We start from the raw sequence: 21,384 nt of genomic DNA on the forward strand, positions 1-21,384 counted from the left end.
ACTATCGGCCCGTGTATGGGGGCCTTTATACCTTCCCTCCGACTCTGTGCCTCCCCCAGCCTCTTCTCCATAATCCCTCCCACCTCTTCCCCTGGCTCCGCCCCTTTTCTACTCTATACCTGAGCATGTGTTACCCAGCAGCCCAGCCATTTCCTGTCTGTATTCAGCCTCCCAGCATGCCTTGCTGCCCTGCAGTGACCCCTCCTCTCTCCCTTAGATGATCACAAGCCCATCTGGATGCACGCGGAGGAGAGGGAGGAGATGAGTAAGGTGAGAGCTGTGTGTGTCAGACTTACTGCCCCGGGCTCCCCCCCCCAACCTGGGGAATCTTAGATTTGCCCCGGGCTCCCCCCCCAACCTGGGGAATCTTAGATTTGCCCAGGGCTCCCCCCCCCAACCTGGGGAATCTTAGTTTTGCCCCGGGCTCCCCCCAACCTGGGGAATCTTAGTTTTGCCCCGGGCTCCCCCCCAACCTGGGGAATCTTAGATTTGCCCCGGGCTCCCCCCCCCAACCTGGGGAATCTTAGATTTGCCCCGGGCTCCCCCCCGCCAACCTGGGATCTTAGTTTTGCCCAGGGCTCCCCCCCCAACCTGGGGAATCTTAGTTTTGCCCCGGGCTCCCCCCCAACCTGGGGAATCTTAGATTTGCCCCCGAGCTCCCCCCCCAACCTGGGGAATCTTAGATTTGCCCCGGGCTCCCCCCCGCCAACCTGGGGATCTTAGTTTTGCCCCGGGCTCCCCCCCCAACCTGGGGAATCTTAGATTTGCCCCGGGCTCCCCCCCCAACCTGGGAATCTTAGATTTGCCCCGGGCTCCCCCCCGCCAACCTGGGGATCTTAGTTTTTGCCCAGGGCTCCCCCCCCAACCTGGGGAATCTTAGTTTTGCCCCGGGCTCCCCCCCAACCTGGGGAATCTTAGATTTGCCCCGGGCTCCCCCCCCCAACCTGGGGAATCTTAGATTTGCCCCGGGCTCCCCCCCCGCCAACCTGGGGAATCTTAGTTTTGCCCCGGGCCCCCCCCCCCGCCAACCTGGGGATCTTAGTTTTGCCCAGGGCTCCCCACCCAACCTGGGGAATCTTAGTTTTGCCCCGGGCTCCCCCCCAACCTGGGGAATCTTAGATTTGCCCCGGGCTCCCCCCAACCTGGGGAATCTTAGATTTGCCCCGGGCTCCCCCCAACCTGGGAAATCTTAGTTTTGCCCCTGGCTCCCCCCCAACCTGGGGAATCTTAGTTTTGCCCCGGGCTCCCCCCCAACCTGGGAAATCTTAGTTTTGCCCCTGGCTCCCCCCCAACCTGGGGAATCTTAGATTTGCCCCGGGCTCCCCCCCAACCTGGGAAATCTTAGTTTTGCCCCGGGCTCCCCCCCAACCTGGGGAATCTTAGTTTTGCCCCTGGCTCCCCCCAACCTGGGGAATCTTAGTTTTGCCCCGGGCTCCCCCCAACCTGGGGAATCTTAGTTTTGCCCCGGGCTCCCCCCCAACCTGGGGAATCTTAGTTTTGCCCCGGGCTCCCCCCCAACCTGGGGAATCTTAGTTTTGCCCCGGGCTCCCCCCCAACCTGGGGAATCTTAGTTTTGCCCCGGGCTCCCCCCCAACCTGGGGAATCTTAGATTTGCCCCGGGCTCCCCCCCAACCTGGGAAATCTTAGTTTTGCCCCGGGCTCCCCCCCAACCTGGGGAATCTTAGATTTGCCCCGGGCTCCCCCCCCCCAACCTGGGAAATCTTAGTTTTGCCCCTGGCTCCCCTCCCCCAACCTGGGGAATCTTAGTTTTGCCCCGGGCTCCCGCCCCCCAACCTGGGGAATCTTAGTTTTGCCCCGGGCTTCCCTTCCCAAAATGGAATACATTGGTTTGGCCATTGCCTCCCTCCCCCCCCATGGAAAGTCTTGGTTTAGCCCAGACTGTTCCTTCCCTCCCTGGGAATGATTGGGTTTTGGGCTCTGACATGGTTTCCTCCCGTACCCAGTACACACAGCAGTCTTGCCCTGCTTTATGGCTGAGACTGTAGTCAGAAATGGCGCATAGCTACTGCCCCCCCCCCCGACGCCACAATATGGTTTCTAGGGGCCCCTGGTGTCTCATACAGAAGCTTGTGATCCCCCTTACGGTTTGTCTCTCTTACAGACCCCCCACAATGACAGCACCCCCTATTCTGAGTACGGAGGTTGGTACAAAGCCTGCCGAGTCAACAGGTAGGTCACATTAGGGCAAAGGGTTCGTTACAGGGAATGCTGGGAAGTTGTGGGATTTACTTCCTGTCACTTGCGCTTGGGGGTTCATGTTCTGTTCCATTTCAGCCCCACAGTGAACACGACCCTGCGCAACCTGGGAGCCCTGTACCGCCGGCAGGGTAAGCTGGAGGCTGCCGAGACCCTGGAGGAATGTGCCCAGCGCTCACGCAGACAGGTACCAGCGTGGGGGGTGGCGCTGCCCGGGTCGGGGCTACTGGCCGTGCTGTAATGGGTCGGGGCTACTGGCCGTGCTGTAATGGGTCGAGGTTACTGGCCGTGCTGTAATGGGTCGGGGTTACTGGCCGTGCTGTAATGGGTCGGGGCTACCGGGCATACTGTAATGGGTCGAGGTTACCGGGCATGCTGTAATGGGTCGGGGCTACTGGCCGTGCTGTAATGGGTCGGGGCTACTGGCCGTGCTGTAATGGGTCGGGGCTACTGGCCGTGCTGTAATGGGTCGGGGTTACTGGGCATACTGTAATGGGTCGGGGTTACTGGGCATACTGTAATGGGTCGGGGTTACTGGGCATACTGTAATGGGTCGGGGCTACTGGCTGTGCTGTAATGGGTCGGGGTTACCGGGCATGCTGTAATGGGTCGGGGTTACCGGGCATACTGTAATGGGTCGGGGTTACTGGGCATACTGTAATGGGTCGGGGTTACTGGGCATACTGTAATGGGTCGGGGTTACTGGGCATACTGTAATGGGTCGGGGTTACTGGCCGTGCTGTAATGGGTCGGGGCTACTGGGCATGCTGTAATGGGTCGGGGCTACTGGGCATACTGTAATGGGTCGGGGCTACTGGCCGTGCTGTAATGGGTCGGGGCTACTGGGCATACTGTAATGGGTCGGGGCTACTGGCCGTACTGTAATTGGTCGGGGCTACTGGCCGTGCTGTAATGGGTCGGGGTTACCGGGCGTGCTGTAATGGGTCGGGGTTACCGGGCGTGCTGTAATGGGTCGGGGTTACCGGGCGTGCTGTAATGGGTCGGGGTTACCGGGCGTGCTGTAATGGGTCGGGGTTATTTTTTACCCGTGTCTGTGTGTGACCGATAAACACATCACTGCCATTAGTACAGTTTGGGCCTAGGGGGGACTGACCCATAAACACGTCGGTGCCATTAGTACAGTTTGGGCCTAGGGGGAACTGACCCATAAACACGTCACTGCCATTAGTACAGTTTGGGCCTAGGGGGGACTGACCCATAAACACGTCGGTGCCATTAGTACAGTTTGGGCCTAGGGGGAACTGACCCATAAACACGTCACTGCCATTAGTACAGTTTGGGCCTAGGGGGGACTGACCCATAAACCCGTCGGTGCCATTAGTACAGTTTGGGCCTAGGGGGGACTGACCCATAAACACGTCGGTGCCATTAGTACAGTTTGGGCCTAGGGGGGACTGACCCATAAACACGTCGGTGCCATTAGTACAGTTTGGGCCTAGGGGGGACTGACCCATAAACACGTCGGTACCATTAGTACAGTTTGGGCCTAGGGGGGACCGACCCATAAACACGTCGGTGCCATTAGTACAGTTTGGGCCTAGGGGGGACTGACCCATAACACGTCGGTGCCATTAGTACAGTTTGGGCCTAGGGGGGACTGACCCATAAACACGTCGGTGCCATTAGTACAGTTTGGGCCTAGGGGGAACTGACCCATAAACAGTCGGTGCCATTAGTACAGTTTGGGCCTAGGGGGGACTGACCCATAAACACGTCGGTGCCATTAGTACAGTTTGGGCCTAGGGGGAACTGACCCATAAACACCTCACTGCCATTAGTACAGTTTGGGCCTAGGGGGGACTGACCCATAAACCCGTCGGTGCCATTAGTACAGTTTGGGCCTAGGGGGGACTGACCCATAAACACGTCGGTGCCATTAGTAAAGTTTGGGCCTAGGGGGGACTGACCCATAAACACGTCGGTGCCATTAGTACAGTTTGGGCCTAGGGGGGACCGACCCATAAACACGTCGGTGCCATTAGTACAGTTTGGGCCTAGGGGGGACTGACCCATAAACACGTCACTGCCATTAGTACAGTTTGGGCCTAGGGGGACTGACCCATAAACACGTCACTGCCATTAGTACAGTTTGGGCCTAGGGGGGACTGACCCATAAACACGTCACTGCCATTAGTACAGTTTGGGCCTAGGGGGGACCGACCCATAAACACGTCGGTGCCATTAGTACAGTTTGGGCCTAGGGGGGACTGACCCATAAACACGTCACTGCCATTAGTACAGTTTGGGCCTAGGGGGGACTGACCCATAAACACGTCACTGCCATTAATACAGTTTGGGCCTAGGGGGGACTGACCCATAAACACGTCGGTACCATTAGTACAGTTTGGGCCTAGGGGGGACTGACCCATAAACACGTCACTGCCATTAATACAGTTTGGGCCTAGGGGGGACCGACCCATAAACACGTCGGTGCCATTAGTACAGTTTGGGCCTAGGGGGGACTGACCCATAAACACGTCACTGCCATTAGTACAGTTTGGGCCTAGGGGGGACTGACCCATAAACACGTCACTGCCATTAATACAGTTTGGGCCTAGGGGGGACTGACCCATAAACACGTCGGTACCATTAGTACAGTTTGGGCCTAGGGGGGACTGACCCATAAACACGTCACTGCCATTAGTACAGTTTGGGCCTAGGGGGGACCGACCCATAAACACGTCGGTACCATTAGTACAGTTTGGGCCTAGGGGGGACCGACCCATAAACACGTCGGTGCCATTAGTACAGTTTGGGCCTAGGGGGGACCGACCCATAAACACGTCACTGCCATTAGTACAGTTTGGGCCTAGGGGGGACTGACCCATAACACGTCACTGCCATTAGTACAGTTTGGGCCTAGGGGGGACTGACCCATAAACACGTCGGTACCATTAGTACAGTTTGGGCCTAGGGGGGACCGACCCATAAACACGTCACTGCCATTAGTACAGTTTGGGCCTAGGGGGGACTGACCCATAAACACGTCGGTGCCATTACTACAGTTTGGGCCTAGGGGGGACTGACCCATAAACACGTCGGTGCATTAGTACAGTTTGGGCCTAGGGGGGACTGACCCATAAACACGTCGGTGCCATTAGTACAGTTTGGGCCTAGGGGGGGACTGACCCATAAACACGTCGGTGCCATTAGTACAGTTTGGGCCTAGGGGGACTGACCCATAAACACGTCGGTGCCATTAGTACAGTTTGGGCCTAGGGGGGACTGACCCATAAACACGTCGGTACCATTAGTACAGTTTGGGCCTAGGGGGGACTGACCCATAAACACGTCACTGCCATTAGTACAGTTTGGGCCTAGGGGGGACTGACCCATAAACACGTCACTGCCATTAGTACAGTTTGGGCCTAGGGGGGACTGACCCATAAACACGTCGGTGCCATTAGTACAGTTTGGGCCTAGGGGGGACTGACCCATAAACACGTCACTGCCATTAATACAGTTTGGGCCTAGGGGGGACTGACCCATAAACACGTCACTGCCATTAATACAGTTTGGGCCTAGGGGGGACTGACCCATAAACACGTCGGTGCCATTAGTACAGTTTGGGGCCTAGGGGGGACTGACCCATAAACACGTCGGTGCCATTAGTACAGTTTGGGCCTAGGGGGGACCGACCCATAAACACGTCACTGCCATTAGTACAGTTTGGGCCTAGGGGGGACTGACCCATAAACACGTCGGTGCCATTAGTACAGTTTGGGCCTAGGGGGGACTGACCCATAAACACGTGGGTACCATTAGTACAGTTTGGGCCTAGGGGGGACCGACCCCCACTCAGCTGCTTTTTAGTTTTCCCCATTTTTACCTTTATTTCAGGGTCTGGATCCAGCCAATCAGACAAAGGTGGCTCAGCTGCTGAAAGAGGGTGACACCCCCGAGCAGCGACGGAAGGGACGAGAGACCCCCCGGAGTAGTGTGAAGTATGAGAGTGGAACAGAGGGGGGAGAAGAAGTGAGTATGGGAGGAGTTGAGTGGAGTGGGGTAAGTACAGATCCTCCATCAGGACATCCAGGAGCGCTGCGTTAGCCATGCTGTTCCCATACCATTGGGTCAGGGGCGGGGCTTGTCAGATGCTGTTCCCATACCATTGGGTCAGGGGCGGGGCTTGTCAGATGCTGTTCCCATACCATTGGGTCAGGGGCGGGGCTTGTCAGATGCTGTTCCCATACCATTGGGTCAGGGGCGGGGCTTGTCAGATGCTGTTCCCGTACCATTGGGTCAGGGGCGGGGCTTGTCAGATGCTATTCCTGTACCATTGGGTCAGGGGCGGGCTTGTCAGATGCTGTTCCCATACCATTGGGTCAGGGGCGGGGCTTGTCAGATGCTGTTCCCATACCATTGGGTCAGGGGCGGGGCTTGTCAGATGCTGTTCCCATACCATTGGGTCAGGGGCGGGGCTTGTCAGATGCTGTTCCCGTACCATTGGGTCAGGGGCGGGGCTTGTCAGATGCTATTCCTGTACCATTGGGTCAGGGGCGGGGCTTGTCAGATGCTGTTCCCATACCATTGGGTCAGGGGCGGGGCTTGTCAGATGGTATTGCTGTACTATTGGGTCAGGGGAGGGGCTTGGCAGATAATCACTGCTTTCTTGGCTACTACAGAGCTCAGACCGGTGTCACCTCTGGTACCAGCCCAGTTGGAATCAGTGTAGGCTTCCCTCCCCATAGACACCCAGCCGTAACCCCAGTATCCAGTGTGTACCCCATGTTACCCCCATGCGCTGTGTGCATCACAGCCAAGCACTGTCTATATCTGCTCTGTACATCAGAACCCCCATCTGTTCCTCGGGTCAGAGCCGTGTCACCCCCATATCCAGTATATTCCTCGTAGCCCTGTAACCCCCATATCCAGTATATTCCTCATAGCCCTGTAACCCCCATACCCAGTATATTCCTCATAGCCCTGTAACCCCCATACCCAGTATGTATATCAGCCCTGTAACCCCCATACCCAGTATGTATATCAGCCCTGTAACCCCCATACCCAGTATGTATATCAGCCCTGTAACCCCCATACCCAGTATGTATATCAGCCCTGTAACCCCCATACCCCCAGTATGTATATCAGCCCTGTAACCCCCATACCCAGTATGTATATCAGCCCTGTAACCCCCATACCAGTATGTATATCCATAGCCCTGTAACCCCCATACCAGAGTTATCAGCCCTGTAACCCCCATACCCAGTATGTATATCAGCCCTGTAACCCCCATACCCAGTATGTATATCAGCCCTGTAACCCCCATACCCAGTATGTATATCAGCCCTGTAACCCCCATACCCAGTATGTATATCAGCCCTGTAACCCCCATACCCAGTATGTATATCAGCCCTGTAACCCCCATACCCAGTATGTATATCAGCCCTGTAACCCCTGTTAGAGAAAAAAGAAACCATCTTGTTTTTTTCTCCATCTTGTTCATATCATTTAATATTAGAGGGGTTGTGAAATACATTGTGTAAGAATGTTTCTGTTTGCTGTTGTAAAAACATTTTGATGAGTCCGCAAACTTGTGAAAAGCATGTTGGGTGTTGGTCAACTGGGCCTCTTTGCCTGTTCTTAGAGATAACAAAGCTAACTACTGATAAGACTGTTTCAGGACTATAAGACAAACATGCTTTGGGTTATTCAGTGTAGTATCAGCTCATAGACAATTCTCATTTAAGAATGTCTGGATACTGCCTTCGTATGTACGAATAAAATGTAGATACAATCAAACTGGCCTATCCAACAGTTTTTCCTTGACAGCTTTGGTGCCGAAGTAAACCCGGGAGTGGAGAAATTGGAGGACAGCCATACAGGAGGAGATGATTGGATACTGAGACCTTAGGCGCCAATAAAGGTGAGACCAAGATTTGTCTCTGATAAGCTCTCGCTATCACTTTCATTCCCTCGCTTGGCTGTATCTACAAGAGTAACCCGCTCTACGAACCTTGGATAGGCCAGCCGTAAGTCGTTTGTTTGTCTCTTTGTTAGTCTGTGTGTAACCCTTGTGAGTTAGTGTAACAGATGTGCATAACCCGTTACATGTTGTGTTCATGTTTAGGTAACTGTGACTGTACTAATGTGTCAGTGAAAGTATTTTTTGTTTAATGATAAGAACTCTCTCTCTGCCCTTTATGGGATAATTGTTCTTTAATTAATCTCTCACTGTGTAACTATATTAATAAGGATTTATTGTAGAATGATACTAGTAAGGATTGCCTACCATCAGATATAGAGTGTAGTCATTGGTTATGGTTATACAAATGAAATTAGTTCTAACACTTCTTATGGGATTTGTTTGTATCTATCTGTTTTGGAAATTTTGGCGGGAACAAATGAAGGGTTAACCTGTATGTGAATTTTAGCCACCGAAACCCACTTTTGTGAAAATCTGTATATTGGGAATATATAGATTTTTGTTTTGTGTAAAAGGGGGGAGCGTGATCGTCTCCAGCCCAGTTCCATATGGGGAACATTTTACCCAAAACCGAGGGGTGGCCAGACCCCGACTTCTGATTTTTTTCTGTTCCGGGAACAGAGAGAATAGGAGCTCCTGAGTCATCACTGTCACCGGGAGGCAGTGATGAAAGATGGCCAGTGGGTAAGTGGCTAAATAGACAAATGGGCTAAATTAACAAGACAGACTGGTATGGCTATCCCATGTGATGGTGTACACTCAAATGGGATACCCTATACAAATTCAGTCAAAGTTTATTGGAACAGATGGATGCTGAAATTCTATTAGAATTGGGACACACAGTAGGGATCAATGTAATTAAGATTAGGAAGACACGGAGTGAGGGAGAAGTAGAGGGTTATGACCAAATGAGAGAAATAAAGGGAGTAGTTCTGTCAGTAGTAGTAGCTTTAATAACCAGATTGAGGGCTAAGTGGGATAAACTTTAACACTCAGTTGGTGAAGGGAAATATAGACACCCATGGAAAGTGTATGTATATGTATGGGTATATATATATATTGCTAAACTGGTATGTTTGTCAGTGATTTTGTGGATAACAGTTTTTATTGCTATCAAAGTAAGTATTGATTCACAAAATTAAAGGTGTCAATGTCACTTTAAGTAATTGTTAGAAAAGGCTGTAAGCATATTCAAAGGGAAAGATAACATTACTGCAGGGAATGATAAGGCAGATAAAACTGCTGACAAACAAGGCTGCTTGTATGGTTCTAACAGGGACACCAACTGACAGCCACATACACCAGTCACACAGTCTTTAGAAATTTTTAAAACGCTGCAAAAGTAAGGCTGGAGCACAAGTCCATATTAAATGGACCAGTAAATGTTATAAGATACAAGGTGATATTTGGAAACATGATTATGGTTGTTTGTGTGCACCTCCCGTTTATCTAATTTGTTAGTAAAACACTTTGCACCTCCCATCTCATGTTTCCAAAAGGGGGGAATTATATTTATGGTAAACAAATTATGGTTTGCTTTTGGATTTGTGAAAAAATCATATTTATAACACCTGGTTAAACCATTCTATCAGTTTCAAAGGTTACAGATAGATTGTATTCACCTATTTAAATGTTTTTATGTATTTGTATGCATAGATATGTTTTGGGGTGATTTGAGGCATGGGCAGTAACAAAAGCCACAGAATTAATAACAGGTAAAGCTAACTTGGGTAGAAGCTTTGTCCCTTGCATTGTCATCTATGAGACACCCCTAAGGGTCCCCAACAGTTATTTCCTTTATGTTGCTTTTGGTAGACCACCAAATATTGGGTTGTTTATTCAAATATTGGTAGGAACAACATGTTTCTCTTACTGACTATGTTAAGCAATTGTATAAGCAGCTCACTAACTTGTATGGAAAAGTGTTCTATTCTTTATCAGATTCAGAGACTGTATTTGGAACTCACTCTCTCCAATCAGGAGATTGGGCGGTGATAAATAGATTTGTGAGCCAAACTGAATACACATCTGACACTGTAAGAAGGTATTTCCCATACAAAGTCCTGCTGATAGTCAGAGCAGAGCGTTTTCTCCAGTGACTGAGAGCCTGAGCAGAGTGTTATCTCCAATGACAGAGTCTGAGCCTGTCCCTACACTCAACCCCCCCAACGAGATCACATCAACAGAAAGACAACTAAGGAGACTGATTCAGTTCTTCCAGAATCAAGAGGATAAAAATCATCTTTAAAGTAAGTCAGACTAGAGTGGTAACAATAATTCCACTAGTCTGTTAACCAACGGTCCCAGTTTCAGGTTTTGACACTAAGCGTGGGCCTACTCTGGGTGAAGAGAATCACCAAGAAGAAGAAAAGGACTTTTATAAAATAATGACTCTGTGTGTGTTATTCTGGGTAAAGGTCCTTATCATTGCTTTACACCAGTAAAGGGGGGTTGTCAAATTCTATATGGCTCTTACACCAGCTGCAAAGCAGTTACATACTACTGACTGCTGGAGATGTTCACATGTTCCAGTCACCCATAAGGGGATACCTTTAGTAGGGATACCTATCTCTATCAATGATATTAATCTTATAGATTATAGCTATGAAGTTGCAATAGACACAAATTATAAGTATCAAAATGCAATTAGTGTTTGGGGTACATATTTGGAAATAACAGGGTTACTAGATACACCCACCATATGTGTAGGATCCATGTTTGCTAATCATACAATCACTTAATGTACTTACCTAAGATTCATGTAGGAAACACAGATTGTGAAAATGCTATTCTGAATTTCTACATGTATTATATGGGAAAGAAATGTGATAAGATGCAGGGTAATTGTAATGATTATGTTGGTGTGGGAAAAATGTATACTTCTTATGTCTCCAGGTGTTCCTGCCCTGACCGAGGAGAAGATGAAGATAAGAGTTTAAGTCTAAGGTGACAGATAATATGAGATGGTTTTAGACTTGGCCAGGGTATCACGGTACAATCATTTCTAGGGTACTTAGATAAGAACTATATTATATTTGGAAACTAAGCTTACTCATGGCTCCCTATGGGAGCGTAGGGAAATTGCACCATAGGAAGAGTTGTACCTGTTATCAGAGAATACCTGAACATCTCATACATAGACAATAAAGGTATCCATTCCAGGGTAATAAACAAAAAAAGGGAATTATTTTCCACCTCAGATAAAGGATGGATGTGGTTCCTTGCCTGGATAGGAATAGAATGTCAATAGATTAATTAAGTATACTAGTATAAGGGATGGTATAATAAATGAAACTATAAGTTCCATCAAAATAATAAATGAGAAATAAGTCAGGAAGATGGCATTATAGAATAGAATGGTCCTAGATTACCTACTAATAGATGAGGGTGGGGTTTATACAATCACAGGTAAGGAGAGTTGTACCTGGATTGGGGACTCACATGACCCAGTTGAGCCCTACAGAACCCTTTCTCATTTATGGGAATCATAAGGATTTGGTTATCAAATGTTTAAAAGTTTTTATGGTACTAAATGTGTGGGATTGCAATGGGCCTTGTGTTATATATTATAGCAAGGTTGATTCTGTGTTGTTGCAAATACAGTATTTCATCCAGAGGTTACATGGAGGGGCAGCTGAAGGGAGGGTGCTCACCCATTTAGCTCCTAGATCAAATATACAACAGCCTCTTCTGATCAGCAACCTTCTGTGTTTGGCCGACATTATCCATAGCAGGATCCAATTCCTGTATGAGCAGGGTAAGGAAGAACTTGCTGATTTAGATGGGAACCCTGATAGGCAACTCAGTACTGCCACTTAACCTTTTATAGGTGAGCGGAATAGAGTTCTGGGTAAGAAGAATATATATATGTTCAAGATTTTGAACAACAGGGAGGAATGTTAGAGAAAAAAGAAACCATCTTGTTTTTTTCTCCATCTTGTTCATATTCATTTTAATATTAGAGGGGTTGTGAAATACATTGTGTAAGAATGTTTCTGTTTGCTGTTGTAAAAACATTTTGATGAGTCCGCAAACTTGTGAAAAGCATGTTGGGTGTTGGTCAACTGGGCCTCTTTGCCTGTTCTTAGAGATAACAAAGCTAACTACTGATAAGACTGTTTCAGGACTATAAGACAAACATGCTTTGGGTTATTCAGTGTAGTATCAGCTCATAGACAATTCTCATTTAAGAATGTCTGGATACTGCCTTCGTATGTACGAATAAAATGTAGATACAATCAAACTGGCCTATCCAACAGTTTTTCCTTGACACCCCCATACCCAGTATGTATATCAGCCCTGTAACCCCCATACCCAGTATGTATATCAGCCCTGTAACCCCCATACCCAGTATGTATATCAGCCCTGTAACCCCCATACCCAGTATGTATATCAGCCCTGTAACCCCCATACCCAGTATGTATATCAGCCCTGTAACCCCCCATACCCAGTATGTATATCAGCCCTGTAACCCCCATACCCAGTATGTATATCAGCCCTGTAACCCCCATACCCAGTATGTATATCAGCCCTGTAACCCCCATACCCAGTATGTATATCAGCCCTGTAACCCCCATACCCAGTATGTATATCAGCCCTGTAACCCCCATACCCAGTATGTATATCAGCCCTGTAACCCCCATACCCAGTATGTATATCAGCCCTGTAACCCCCATACCCAGTATGTATATCAGCCCTGTAACCCCCATACCCAGTATGTATATCAGCCCTGTAACCCCCATACCCAGTATGTATATCAGCCCTGTAACCCCATACCCAGTATGTATATCATAGCCCTGTAACCCCATATCAGTATATTCCTCATAGCCCTGTAACCCCCCATACCCCAGTATGTATATCATAGCCCTGTAACCCCCATACCCAGTATGTATATCAGCCCTGTAACCCCCATACCCAGTATGTGTATCAGCCCTGTAACCCCCATACCCAGTATGTATATCATAGCCCTGTAACCCCCATATCCAGTATATTCCTCGTAGCCCTATAACCCCCATATCCAGTATATTCCTCGTAGCCCTGTAACCCCCATATCTAGTATATTCCTCATAGCCCTGTAACCCCCATACCCAGTATGTATATCAGCCCTGTAACCCCCATATCCAGTATATTCCTCATAGCCCTGTAACCCCCATACCCAGTATATTCCTCATAGCCCTGTAACCCCCATACCCAGTATGTATATCAGCCCTGTAACCCCCATACCCAGTATGTATATCAGCCCCTGTAACCCCCATACCCAGTATGTATATCATAGCCCTGTAACCCCCATACCCAGTATGTATATCAGCCCTGTAACCCCCATACCCAGTATGTATATCAGCCCTGTAACCCCCATACCCAGTATGTATATCATAGCCCTGTAACCCCCCATACCCAGTATGTATATCAGCCCCTGTAACCCCATACCCAGTATGTATATCAGCCCTGTAACCCCCATACCCAGTATGTATATCATAGCCCTGTAACCCCCATACCCCAGTATGTATATCATAGCCCTGTAACCCCCATACCCAGTATGTATATCATAGCCCTGTAACCCCCATACCCAGTATGTATTATCAGCCCTGTAACCCCCATACCAGTATGTATATCAGCCCTGTAACCCCCATACCCAGTATGTATATCAGCCCTGTAACCCCCATACCCAGTATGTATATCAGCCCTGTAACCCCCCATACCCAGTAATGTATATCAGCCCTGTAACCCCCATACCAGTATGTATATCATAGCCCTGTAACCCCCATACCCAGTATGTATATCAGCCCTGTAACCCCCATACCCAGTATGTATATCAGCCCTGTAACCCCAACCCAGTATGTATATCAGCCCTGTAACCCCCATACCAGTATGTATATCATAGCCCTGTAACCCCCATACCCAGTATGTATATCAGCCCTGTAACCCCCATACCCAGTATGTATATCAGCCCTGTAACCCCCATACCCAGTATGTATATCATAGCCCTGTAACCCCCATACCCAGTATGTGTATCAGCCCTGTAACCCCCCATACCCAGTATGTGTATCCAGCCTGTAACCCCCATACCCAGTATGTATATCATAGCCCTGTAACCCCCATACCCAGTATGTATATCAGCCCTGTACCCCCATACCCAGTATGTATATCATAGCCTGTAACCCCATACCCAGTATGTATATCAGCCCTGTAACCCCCATACCCAGTATGTATATCATAGCCCTGTAACCCCCATACCCAGTATGTATATCAGCCCTGTAACCCCCATACCCAGTATGTATATCAGCCCTGTAACCCCCATACCCAGTATGTATATCAGCCTTGTAACCCCCATACCCAGTATGTATATTCAGCCCTGTAACCCCCATACCCAGTATGTATATCAGCCCTGTAACCCCCATACCCAGTATGTATATCAGCCCTGTAACCCCCATACCCAGTATGTATATCAGCCCTGTAACCCCCATACCCAGTATGTATATCATAGCCCTGTAACCCCTATACCCAGTATGTATATCATAGCCCTGTAACCCCCATACCCAGTATGTATATCAGCCCTGTAACCCCCATACCCAGTATGTATATCAGCCCTGTAACCCCCATACCCAGTATGTATATCATAGCCCTGTAACCCCCATACCCAGTATGTATATCAGCCCTGTAACCCCCATACCCAGTATGTATATCATAGCCCTGTAACCCCCATACCCAGTATGTATATCATAGCCCTGTAACCCCCATACCCAGTATGTATATCATAGCCCTGTAACCCCCATACCCAGTATGTATATCAGCCCTGTAACCCCCATACCCAGTATGTATATCAGCCCTGTAACCCCCATACCCAGTATGTATATCAGCCCTGTAACCCCATACCCAGTATGTATATCAGCCCTGTAACCCCCATACCCAGTATGTATATCAGCCCTGTAACCCCCATACCCAGTATGTATATCAGCCCTGTAACCCCCATACCCAGTATGTATATCAGCCCTGTAACCCCCATACCCAGTATGTATATCATAGCCCTGTAACCCCCATACCCAGTATGTATATCAGCCCTGTAACCCCCATACCCAGTATGTATATCAGCCCTGTAACCCCCATACCCAGTATGTATATCATAGCCCTGTAACCCCCCATACCCAGTATATTCCTCATAGCCCTGTAACCCCCATACCCAGTATATTCCTCATAGCCCTGTAACCCCCATACCCAGTATGTATATCATAGCCCTGTAACCCCCATATCCAGTATATTCCTCGTAGCCCTATAACCCCCATATCCAGTATATTCCTCGTAGCCCTATAACCCCCATATCCAGTATATTCCTCGTAGCCCTGTAACCCCATATCTAGTATATTCCTCGTAGCCCTGTAACCCCATATCCAGTATATTCCTCATAGCCCTGTAACCCCCATACCCAGTATGTATATCATAGCCTGTAACCCCCATATCTAGTATATTCCTCGTAGCCCTGTAACCCCCATATCCAGTATATTCCTCGTAGCCCTATAACCCCCATATCCAGTATATTCCTCATAGCCCTGTAACCCCCATACCCAGTATGTATATCAGCCCTGTAACCCCCATATCCAGTATATTCCTCATAGCCCTGTAACCCCCATACCCAGTATATTCCTCATAGCCCTGTAACCCCCATACCCAGTATGTATATCATAGCCCTGTAACCCCATATCCAGTATATTCCTCGTAGCCCTATAACCCCCATATCCAGTATATTCCTCGTAGCCCTATAACCCCATATCCAGTATATTCCTCGTAGCCCTGTAACCCCCATATCTAGTATATTCCTCGTAGCCCTGTAACCCCCATATCCAGTATATTCCTCGTAGCCCTATAACCCCCATATCCAGTATATTCCTCGTAGCCCTGTAACCCCCATATCCAGTATATTCCTCGTAGCCCTGTAACCCCCATATCCAGTATATTCCTCGTAGCCCTGTAACCCCCATACCCAGTATATTCCTCATAGCCCTGTAACCCCATACCCAGTATGTATATCAGCCCTGTAACCCCCATACCCAGTATGTATATCAGCCCTGTAACCCCCATATCCAGTATATTCCTCATAGCCCTGTAACCCCCATACCCAGTATATTCCTCATAGCCCTGTAACCCCCATACCCAGTATGTATATCAGCCCCTGTAACCCCCATACCCAGTATGTATATCAGCCCTGTAACCCCATACCCAGTATGTTATCATAGCCCTGTAACCCCCATACCCAGTATGTGTATCAGCCCTGTAACCCCCATACCCAGTATGTGTATCAGCCCTGTAACCCCCATACCCAGTATGTATTCAGCCCTGTAACCCCCATACCCAGTATGTATATCATAGCCCTGTAACCCCCATACCCAGTATGTATATCATAGCCCTGTAACCCCATACCCAGTATGTATATCAGCCCTGTAACCCCCATACCCAGTATGTATATCATAGCCCTGTAACCCCCATACCCAGTATGTATATCATAGCCCTGTAACCCCCATACCCAGTATGTATATCAGCCCTGTAACCCCCATACCCAGTATGTGTATCAGCCCTGTAACCCCCATACCCAGTATGTATATCAGCCCTGTAACCCCCATACCCAGTATGTATATCAGCCCTGTAACCCCCATACCCAGTATGTATATCAGCCCTGTAACACCCCATACCCAGTATGTGTATCAGCCCTGTAACCCCATACCCAGTATGTGTATCAGCCCTGTAACCCCCATACCCAGTATGTATATCAGCCCTGTAACCCCCATACCCAGTATGTATATCAGCCCTGTAACCCCCATACCCAGTATGTATATCAGCCCTGTAACCCCATACCCAGTATGTATATCAGCCCTGTAACCCCATACCCAGTATGTATATCATAGCCCTGTAACCCCCATACCCAGTATGTATATCAGCCCTGTAACCCCCATACCCAGTATGTATATCAGCCCTGTAACCCCCATACCCAGTATGTATATCAGCCCTGTAACCCCCATACCCAGTATGTATATCAGCCCTGTAACCCCATACCCAGTATGTATATCATAGCCCTGTAACTCCCATACCCAGTATGTATATCAGCCCTGTAACCCCCATACCCAGTATGTATATCAGCCCTGTAACCCCCATACCCAGTATGTATATCATAGCCCTGTAACCCCCATACCCAGTATGTATATCAGCCCTGTAACCCCCATACCCAGTATGTGTATCAGCCCTGTAACCCCCATACCCAGTATGTATATCATAGCCCTGTAACCCCCATACCCAGTATGTATATCATAGCCCTGTAACCCCCATACCCAGTATGTATATCAGCCCTGTAAACCCCATACCCAGTATGTGTATCAGCCCTGTAACCCCCATACCCAGTATGTATATCATAGCCCTGTAACCCCCATACCCAGTATGTATATCATAGCCCTGTAACCCCCATACCCAGTATGTATATCAGCCCTGTAACCCCCATACCCAGTATGTATATCAGCCCTGTAACCCCCATACCCAGTATGTATATCAGCCCTGTAACCCCCATACCCAGTATGTATATCAGCCCTGTAACCCCCATACCCAGTATGTATATCAGCCCTGTAACCCCATACCCAGTATGTATATCAGCCCTGTAACCCCCATACCCAGTATGTATATCAGCCCTGTAACCCCCATACCCAGTATGTATATCATAGCCCTGTAACCCCCATACCCAGTATGTATATCATAGCCCTGTAACCCCCATACCCAGTATGTATATCAGCCCTGTAACCCCCATACCCAGTATGTATATCAGCCCTGTAACCCCCATACCCAGTATGTATATCAGCCCTGTAACCCCCATACCCAGTATGTATATCAGCCCTGTAACCCCCATACCCAGTATGTATATCAGCCCTGTAACCCCCATACCCGGTATGTATATCATAGCCCTGTAACCCCCATACCCGGTATGTATATCAGCCCTGTAACCCCCATACCCGGTATGTATATCAGCCCTGTAACCCCCATACCCAGTATGTATATCATAGCCCTGTAACCCCCATACCCAGTATGTATATCATAGCCCTGTAACCCCCATACCCAGTATGTATATCAGCCTGTAACCCCCATACCCAGTATGTATATCATAGCCTTGTAACCCCCATACCCAGTATGTATATCAGCCCTGTAACCCCCATACCCAGTATGTATATCAGCCCTGTAACCCCCATACCCAGTATGTATATCAGCCCTGTAACCCCCATACCCAGTATGTATATCATAGCCCCTGTAACCCCCATACCCAGTATGTATATCATAGCCCTGCTAAACCCCCTAATAGCCCGGTATGTATATCAGCCCTGTAACCCCCATACCCAGTATGTATATCATAGCCCTGCTAACCCCCATACCCCAGTATGTATATCAGCCCCTGTTAACCCCATACCCAGTATGTATATCATAGCCCTGTAACCCCCATACCCCAGTATGTTATATCAGCCCTGTAACCCCCATACCCAGTATGTATATCATAGCCCTGTAAACCCCCCGATAGCCCAGTATGTTATATCAGCCCATGTAACCCCTATACCCAGTATGTATATCATAGCCCTGTAACCCCCATACCCAGTATGTATATCATAGCCCCTGTGAACCCCATACCCAAGTATGTATATCATAGCCCTGTAACCCCCATACCCAGTTATGTATATCATAGCCCTTGTAACCCCCCATACCTAGTTATGCCTATATCAGCACCTGTAACCCCGATACCCAGTATGTATATCATAGCCCCTGTAACCTCCCTATACCCAGGTATGTATATCAGCCCTGTAACCCACCAATACCCAGTATGATATCATAGCCCTGTAACCCCCATACCCAGTATGTATATCATTAGCCCCCTGGTAACCCCCATACCCAGTATGTATATCAAGCCCTGTAACCCCCATACCCAGTATGTATATCAGCCCTGTAACCCTCCATACCCAGTATGTATATCATAGCCCTGTAACCCCCATACCCAGTATGTATATCATAGCCCTGTAACCCCCATACCCAGTATGTATATCATAGCCCTGTAACCCCCATACCCAGTATGTATATCATGCCCTGTAACCCCACCCGTATATCAGCCTACCCCCCCAGTATGTATATCATAGCCCTGTAACCCCCATACCCAGTATGTATATCATAGCCCTGTAAACCCCCATACCCAGTATGTATATCATAGCCCTGTAACCCCCATACCCAGTATGTATATCAGCCCTGTAACCCCCATACCCAGTATGTATATCAGCCCTGTAACCCCCATACCCAGTATGTATATCATAGCCCTGTAACCCCCATACCCAGTATGTATATCAGCCCTGTAACCCCCATACCCAGTATTTATATCAGCCCTGTAACCCCCATACCCAGTATGTATATCATAGCCCTGTAACCCCCATATCCAGTATATTCCTCATAGCCCTGTAACCCCCATACCCAGTATATTCCTCATAGCCCTGTAACCCCCATACCCAGTATGTATATCAGCCCTGTAACCCCCATACCCAGTATGTATATCAGCCCTGTAACCCCCATACCCAGTATTTATATCAGCCCTGTAACCCCCATACCCAGTATGTATATCATAGCCCTGTAACCCCCATATCCAGTATATTCCTCATAGCCCTGTAACCCCCATACCCAGTATGTATATCAGCCCTGTAACCCCCATACCCAGTATGTATATCAGCCCTATAACCCCCATACCCAGTATGTATATCAGCCCTGTAACCCCCATACCCAGTATGTATATCAGCCCTGTAACCCCCATATCCAGTATATTCCTCGTAGCCCTATAACCCCCATATCCAGTATATTCCTCGTAGCCCTATAACCCCCATATCCAGTATATTCCTCGTAGCCCTGTAACCCCCATATCCAGTATATTCCTCATAGCCCTGTAACCCCCATACCCAGTATATTCCTCATAGCCCTGTAACCCCCATACCCAGTATGTATATCAGCCCTGTAACCCCCATACCCAGTATGTATATCATAGCCCTGTAACCCCCATACCCAGTATGTATATCAGCCCTGGTTAACCCCCATACCCAGTATGTATATCATAGCCCTGTAACCCCCATACCCAGTATGTATATCAGCCCTGTAACCCCCATACCCAGTATGTATAATCATAGCCCTGTAACCCCCATACCCAGTATGTATATCAGCCCTGTAACCCCCATACCCAGTATGTATATCATAGCCTGTAACCCCCATACCAGTATGTATATCAGCCCTGTAACCCCCCATACCCAGTATGTATATCAGCCCTGTAACCCCCATACCCAGTATGTATATCATAGCCCTGTAACCCCCATACCCAGTATGTGTATCAGCCCTGTAACCCCCATACCCAGTATGTATATCATAGCCCTGTAACCCCCATACCCAGTATGTATATCAGCCCTGTAACCCCCATACCCAGTATGTATATCAGCCCTGTAACCCCCATACCCAGTATGTATATCAGCCCTGTAACCCCCATACCCAGTATGTATATCATAGCCCTGTAACCCCCATACCCAGTATGTATATCAGCCCTGTAACCCCCATACCCAGTATGTATATCATAGCCCTGTAACCCCCATACCCAGTATGTATATCAGCCCTGTAACCCCCATACCCAGTATGTATATCATAGCCCTGTAACCCCATACCCAGTATGTATATCATAGCCCTGTAACCCCCATACCCAGTATGTATATCAGCCCTGTAACCCCCATACCCAGTATGTATATCAGCCCTGTAACCCCCATACCCAGTATGTATATCATAGCCCTGTAACCCCCATACCCAGTATGTATATCAGCCCTTTAACCCCCATACCCAGTATGTATATCAGCCCTGTAACCGCCATACCCAGTATGTATATCAGCCCCTGGTAACCCCCATACCCAGTATGTATATCAGCCCTGTAACCCCCATACCCAGTATGTATATCAGCCCTGTAACCCCCATACCCAGTATGTATATCAGCCCTGTAACCCCCATACCCAGTATGTATATCAGCCCTGTAACCCCCATACCCAGTATGTATATCAGCCCTGTAACCCCCATACCCAGTATGTATATCAGCCCTGTAACCCCCATACCCAGTATGTATATCAGCCCTGTAACCCCCATACCCAGTATGTATATCAGCCCTGTAACCCCCATACCCAGTATGTATATCAGCCCTGTAA

At 48.6% G+C, this 21,384-nt stretch overlaps 1 protein-coding gene across 1 annotated transcript in view; it reads left to right on the forward strand.

Moving 5' to 3' along the window:
• Positions 1-21,384, forward strand: part of klc4 (uncharacterized LOC100216226) — a gene marked incomplete at its 3' end in the record, with an annotated part of 130,933 nt that overhangs the window by 23,566 nt on the left and 85,983 nt on the right. Inside the window, 4 exon segments of the mRNA NM_001142194.1 lie at positions 218-270; positions 2,123-2,190; positions 2,296-2,404; positions 6,079-6,243. Coding sequence (NP_001135666.1) covers positions 218-270; positions 2,123-2,190; positions 2,296-2,404; positions 6,079-6,243 — 395 coding nt within the window.

The sequence above is a fragment of the Xenopus tropicalis genome, chromosome 5 (genome assembly GCF_000004195.4).
Source record: "Xenopus tropicalis strain Nigerian chromosome 5, UCB_Xtro_10.0, whole genome shotgun sequence".
In the NCBI taxonomy this organism is placed as follows: Eukaryota; Metazoa; Chordata; class Amphibia; order Anura; family Pipidae; genus Xenopus; species Xenopus tropicalis.